The sequence below is a fragment of the Meles meles genome, chromosome 17, assembly GCF_922984935.1.
Source record: "Meles meles chromosome 17, mMelMel3.1 paternal haplotype, whole genome shotgun sequence".
Lineage (NCBI taxonomy): Eukaryota > Metazoa > Chordata > Mammalia > Carnivora > Mustelidae > Meles > Meles meles.
Genome location: NC_060082.1, coordinates 37,581,570 through 37,588,437, shown reverse-complemented (window position 1 = coordinate 37,588,437; position 6,868 = coordinate 37,581,570). Strand labels below are relative to the sequence as shown.

Here is a 6,868-nt window from a genome sequence, read left to right as displayed (position 1 = left end):
CTTAAAGTCAGAGTATTAGTTGTTCTGAGACCTTGATACCCTAGTGTTAAGTGATCAGCCTAGTGTAACGTGTGTGAGTAATCTACTTCTTATGGAAGGAACAAACATTAAAATAGTACAACATATTTACTAACTAAACTCTGTACTTTAATAAAAAACCTTGGCAATTTTTGTTGTTGTTGTTAAAGAATTTATTTATTTGAGAGAGAGAGAGATAGCATGAGAGAGCATGAGGGGAGGTCAGGGGGAATAGCAGACTCCCCGTGGAGCTGGGAGCCTGATGTGGGACTCCATCCCAGGATTCTGGGATCATGACCTGAGTCAGACAGTCGCCCAACCAACTGAGCCACCTAAGCCACCATTCTTAATATTTTTTAAAATCATGGCTGTGACTTTGTTTATTCTCTGTATCTATTCCTAAAAGTATGTTGGCATATATTAAGACAGAATTTTTATTCTTTCATCTTTATTCTACATTGTATTTTACTCATTTAATTGTAGGATTATTAATTAAGGAAAAGTTCTGATCAAAACTTACCTGTAATTCCATCCACATTACACTTGAATTAAATATAGAGAAAATATTTTTTCATTAATATTACCAGGCTTATCAACAGTGTGATTTATTTTTAGTTATGTAATGAAAAAAATACTTGGGTGTAGATTTTTTCAAAAATGATAACCATGACATGATGAAATGGTCATTAAAGTATCTCTAGATTTTGCTTTTTTATAAAAATCAGTATTTAGAATTTCACAGTGAAGAGGTCCTAAATTCTTCATACAACATGAAATTATATAAAAATAGAAGACATAGACATCTTTAACTCTTTAATCCTTTGATTAAGCAGCAAGCATATCACTCTTCCAGGCCAAACACTGCTTAAACAAAAAAGAAAATTAATGACGTGCAAAATATTTACAAAATATGCAAAGCACACAATAAGACATCTCACTATATACATGTGTCATATTACTAATGAAGCTCAGATTTTTTTACTGTGTGCTCTAGTGTACATAAATCAGATCACAGCACATCCCTCAGATACAGCATCTTGGCCCATGGCTGGGATAGAACAGATTTTTAAATCAATCATAATATACTTCACAGCTGGACAGATGCTGGTGCTGACCAACACAGTGACTTGTCCCACACACTGTATACTGAAGATCTACTGACAAGAGACAAGACAATAAAAGCCGTATAGTATGCACATATGCAAGACAATCTAAGTACTTTGAAAAAATGCTTTAGATATTTTCTTAAGATATATAACTGCCCCCCCACCCCGTGGCTTTTAAAGTAAAAATAAGTATAAATTCTTGAATATTAAGAATTTTAAATCAGATTTTTATCTAGTTACAATCCAGGGGCAGGAACTTTTTAAGATGATCCAATGAGAAAGACAAGACACACCCTGGAAGAAGTTTGTGCCAGAACATAAGGTCCTTATGAAGAGCAGAGCTCTAAACTTTAAAATTAAAACTAATCAATGAATTTAAATCTAATAGCTCCTTAAGGCGTTACAGCCAATGGTAGGAACTATTTTTCCAATATTGGGAATATAGTACTTCTCAAAACATAAATCAAGGGCCTTAGATGTTGACTATTTAGTTCTAGATCTGATGAGAATATAAATGTGCAAACATTTAGCCTTAAGTTCCACTAGTATAGTAATCTAAGTGATCTCTTTGCACAAGTCATGATTCCAATATGAAATCGCTGTATCAAAAATATTAGTAACACATTGTTGAAATACTATTACTTGTAAAATATTCTTTGTAGGTGCTTAATGATTTATGTGTTCAATTAAGACGAGATGTTTTTGCTTATAAAAAAGGGGTCTCAGCATTTTAAGTTAACAGCACAATTGTGACAATATACTGATGCATCTTTAGATAACACAGAACAAATTCTTCAATTTATTTTATGAAATAGTGTTGATTTAACCCTAAACCATACCCACAAGCACAGGTCGGCTGCAAGGAATACACAAATGTATCCAAATAGTACAATAGAGATTTATGAAGAAAACATCCTTTATATTAAATGCAGACCATATGAGTAAGTATGAGGGCAATTTTAAGTCAGAACCTAAACACAAAAAGGGTATTGTAAATAAATGCTTCCATAACTATCACTATCTCCATGTAACTGACAAAATATAATTCTCTTCTAAAGTCCCCAAATATAGGCAACTACTAGTTAAAAGCAGATAGCATTTTAAAAGATCAAAATTAGCTCCATTTTCAAGGAACTTAAAGACATTGTACTTCAACAAATTTGTATGTAAAATTATCACGCCGATCCTCTTATTACTTATAGATGACAGGTCAATGACCTTTAAGCAAGGACTTTGCACTAGGACCCTAAAGTGTATGTTAAGGGTTAGTAGGTTCAGTACATTCTTTGTGGTTTCATATAATTGCTTTGCAATTGATTAAATTGCTTTCTTTTAAAGGAATATATTAAAATTCCTTTAGAAAAAAAAGCAAGATATTTTGAAAAAAAGGGATATGCACTATAATTTTTTAAATATGCATTAAATGAACATATGTCAAAATCTGAAATGCAGGCTATTTATTCTTGTACTCCTAACATAGGAAAATGTTGTTAAAAATTAAATTAAGGAAGAAAGAAAAAAAGTCAAACATCCTTAAGAAACTTAAGGAGTTTTCACAATTCCTAAGTCAGTATTTCTGTACTAAGAGCCTTGACTATGAAGAGGCAGAAATACAAAGAATCTCAATAAAATAAATACGGTAAAAACAAAACAAAACAAATTCTATATACTTTCTTAAGTATATAGAATACTTAATCTCCTTTTGTTCCTTTTATGAGATCATGTCGCTGAATGTATACTCTAGAAAGGAGGCTAACTGTAGGCTTTTTGTTGTATAACATTTAGTTTGGTTGCACAAACCAAAAAATGTCCTAGACATCCACTCATGCTAGCCCCCTGCCACAGAACTAGTTCACAGCCTCAGTATCAAGGACTGTTCTCTTTTGCATCAGTCTGATGAGCACTGGTCTAATGAAGGGGTGAAGAGTTACTGTAGCTCTGTTCAGTTTAATTTTAGTGCAGTGAGGACTGTGAATCTGTCTGAATTCCAATAAGTGACGGTGGCTGTTGACCACCAACCGTGGACAACACTGGTCTTGGGTTTAGACGGGGCGGCAGAGAATTAGCAGGGCGAATGAGAGGTGGTGGAGGCTGATTTAAAGTTGGCCGGGGCTGGATGAACCGAGCCTGCTGCTGGAGTGGAGGAGGCTGCCGGTGAAGAGCAGGGGCAGCAGGCAGTGTTGGACGAAGAAGTGGTGGAGGCTGGTTCAGAGTGGCAATGGGGGCTGTTGGTGTTGGAGTGGATGATGGGGCAGGAGGTGATGGACCCAGAGTCCGAGGAGCCTGTGGGGTCTGTGCCTAGAGGTGAGGAAACAAAAATACATGTATGAGATGAGAGTTCCTAATGAACTGAATACAATATAGTTTGGGCTGTCACAGGAAAAACAAAACAAATCAAAACAAAACAAAAACGTAACACCAGTGTTTTTTGGAAGCACAAGCTTCTTTTATTTTAAACAAAACAAAACAAAAAACCAAAAACCGAAAAAGCAATGAAGCTACCAAACAGGCATCTTTATTAGTAATCAGCTTAACACTGGAAATAAAAATAAGGCTATGAAAGAACAATACACTCTCCATTCTTCTAGGATCAGAACTTAGCATGTCATTAGGACTTGTCACGAGAGAGTCACCACTGAGTAAGTGTATTGTCAACCTTTCATGCTCATTTAGCTAGTCCTCTGACAAATTAACCTTACAGAACACCACACAAAATGATGATTCCTCAACTCATATTAGCTCAAATTCCATACACAAACACACCTCCTCTTCTTCATCAGTGCTCTTCCCTGATGGCACATTAGAAGCACTTTTTGTCTCCTCCCCTAAAGTAGAAGCATCACCATTAGAAGCCTGGGTTCCTTGTTCTGCTTCCCACTCCTGCAATACCTCCTCTAAGTTAAACCGACGCCTGTAGTTTACAAAGAAGTTCTTCACTTGGCCAACAGTCTTGTTGCCAATTACATCTGCAATAGCTTGAAAATCTTTACCATATTTGCGGACACCTGGAAGGCAAAGTAAATAATACACCTGTGAAGGATCAGTAAGGAGAGCTGTGTGTACTATACATCATGCACACACAAAAGATACCAGCAATGAAAATCCTTTCTCATAAACTCTGCTCATTTCTCAATTCTGAGATAGAGACTAAGATATCAGGGTCACAGATGAAAACTATCAATTATGTCATTTCAGCGAGCCAGCCACTTGCCTTCAACTGAACAATCAGAAACTTACCATTTTTTACATACTCAGTTATTTCTCCAATCCTCTCTTGAACTCTCAAATACAGTCCATTTATTGTAAAGCATTGAATTCTTTGTTCCATCCTCAATTCCACATTCATTTATTTCCCTAGTAGCCAGTCACCTAAATTTGAGCAACACCGTTTGTAAACAAAACTGAATGGGAATGAGCCATCTGTTTTATCCCCTCAATGGATTGAGTGGGTGGTCTTAGAGTTCCCCCATTAAGAAAAGCATCATAATTTGGGTCTTAATACCAGCTTCAATTGGTTTTCTTGCCTAATCTCACCAGGGCACCAATGAATAGAAATGAGGTAAGAATTGAAACAAAAAAGAGAAACTAAAAACTAAAAAAGGGAAACTATTTTTCAGAGTTAGTTGGATTTCAACTCCTCTAACAATTTCAAAGACTGTGTATGAGGAGGAGTCTTAGCTGTACTTTATAGCCTTAAGAGTAAAGTTACAGTAGTGACTACATGTACTTGTGTTTATCATCACTACCTTAAATTTAATGACTGTACATTCAGTTATTTGAGAACCTAACTTTTTGTAATGGAAATTTTATTGGAATGAAAGATTGATATTTATGAACCTGAGATAGTCAATTATACTACAGAATTTGGAATGACTTTATATGATCAGATGGATAATAAACTGCTCTTAAGGGAATTCTAAAAGGACATTCACTGACTCATCATTTAACTCAAAATATAGAAGGTGTCAAAGTGTTGACTTTACAATTTCATAACTGTTTAAAATACCAGAAAACACTCATTAATTAGAGAAAGGAAAAAAAAGATACTTATGATACTAAAGTCTATAATATAACCTAAGCAACCCCAATCATGGGAATTTAAATAAATTCAATATGTGTACAATCATAGATGACAGAATAATATAAGGGTATGTTAACACCTCAGGAGAAATGCTAAATTCATATCTTATAGATACCCAATTACCTTAAAGCATCATGATATGACAAAATTCTTGTTTTTAATTTCTCCCTTTATTTTATATAGAGAATTTGGGAATGAGTATCTCTTGCTTAGATTCAACTAGCCAGGCTTGACTATGGGGAGTGCTTTTATCTTAAAATACATTTTGGGCAGGAGGTTTGACATTAAGCTATAATGATTTTTAATACAGAGTTTGGGGTTTGTAAACTGTGCTCATCTGCTCTGTTCTCAAAGGGAAAGACATACGCGTGATAATAAATTATGACACACTATTTAGCAACATAAGTTCTTTTTAAATCCATAAACTGATTTTCAGTTCAAACTCCGTAACTGAGTAAAAATTCTAAGGGTGACCAGGTTCCACTAATTCCATAACTGCAATAAAAATCCAAGGTTATTTCATATCAGGAATTATTGCTCTATATTCAAGTACTTCTCTACTACTTACATTTTGGAAAATAACAACTCATTTGAGATTGTTGCACTGAAAAATAACTCCTAATTCGAAATCAGACACAGAGTTCTATCGATGTACTATTTTTTACAAGGAATATGTAAATTATATTCTAGAAATGACCAAAGCTACTGGATACATGAGTTTGGAAATGAAAACTTCAAATAAATCCAAGATTAGTTCTTCTGTATTATAGCAAGAAGTCACATTAAGATGGACTCCAAATACGAAGACATTACAATCCTTAGAACACCTCTTTGTTTAGCAAAATGTATTACAAAACCTACCAGTAAGTTGTCTGATTCCATTTTATTTTCTCTTGTTTAAGGGACTTTATCTTGTTGCCAACATTGTTGCACTTCCGGAATTACAGACCCCCAAATCAAAACTACTTCCTACAGGAAGCTTAGTTTTCCCAGACACTCTCAATGTCAAGATTTTTTCTGAGTCACCTAGGTTCTGAGTCACCCAGGTATGTTTATCATTAACTCATGTAAGCCATATAAACTACTTGGTAAAATCTAAGGCTCAGACAATACTGCAGACTTCTGTCATCTGGTTGAGGATCCCAATGGTGTCCCAAGAACAAGCAGGCCTTCGGGGATGTTAACGTGCTCAGCCTGCAGGGTGGCGGGGCAGGGTCTGGAATAACTAGAGCTCCTTGACAGTTGTTTCTGGACAAGAGCAGTCTCATCCATTTGCTCCAGTGTGTTGTGACAAATTTCATAATTTTTCTGTATGTCATGGGGTGAGAAAAGTTGGGAAGTACTGTCCTATGAAATATAATGCTCAGTGCACAGGAAGTGCTCAGCAAATAGGATTGACTTTTCTTCCCCAAACCACAACAGTCACATATAGCTAACTTCTTTATCACCTTCACACTTCCCATGATGCTGGTTCAACAGCATATTTTGTTTAGAAGATGGAATTCTTTATTCTATACTGTGGTTGATAACTAGGTAAATTCTAGTGAAATACCAACTGAAGACTTAACTGGAACAGCTCTTTCAGAAGAATCCCTAGCTAGGCTTCTGGAGGAAAACCTAGCAGGGATAGCAATGCAGAGCAACTCACTTTAACAACCCAGGA

At 35.5% G+C, this 6,868-nt stretch overlaps 1 protein-coding gene across 5 annotated transcripts in view; it reads right to left on the bottom strand.

Moving 5' to 3' along the window:
- Positions 1–819: 819 nt before the first annotated feature.
- The window catches only part of RCOR3 (REST corepressor 3), a 56,413-nt gene continuing 50,364 nt past the window's right edge, over positions 820–6,868 (bottom strand). For 4 of the 5 annotated variants that reach the window (XM_045982709.1, XM_045982710.1, XM_045982711.1 and 1 more), the window contains 2 exons: positions 3,888–4,129; positions 820–3,422 (listed from right to left, as the gene is read on the bottom strand). In XM_045982709.1, coding sequence (XP_045838665.1) covers positions 3,078–3,422; positions 3,888–4,129 — 587 coding nt within the window. In that variant the 3' untranslated portion in view covers positions 820–3,077. The remainder of the gene's footprint in view (positions 3,423–3,887; positions 4,130–6,868) is intronic. The other variant, XM_045982712.1, reaches the window with a different exon arrangement.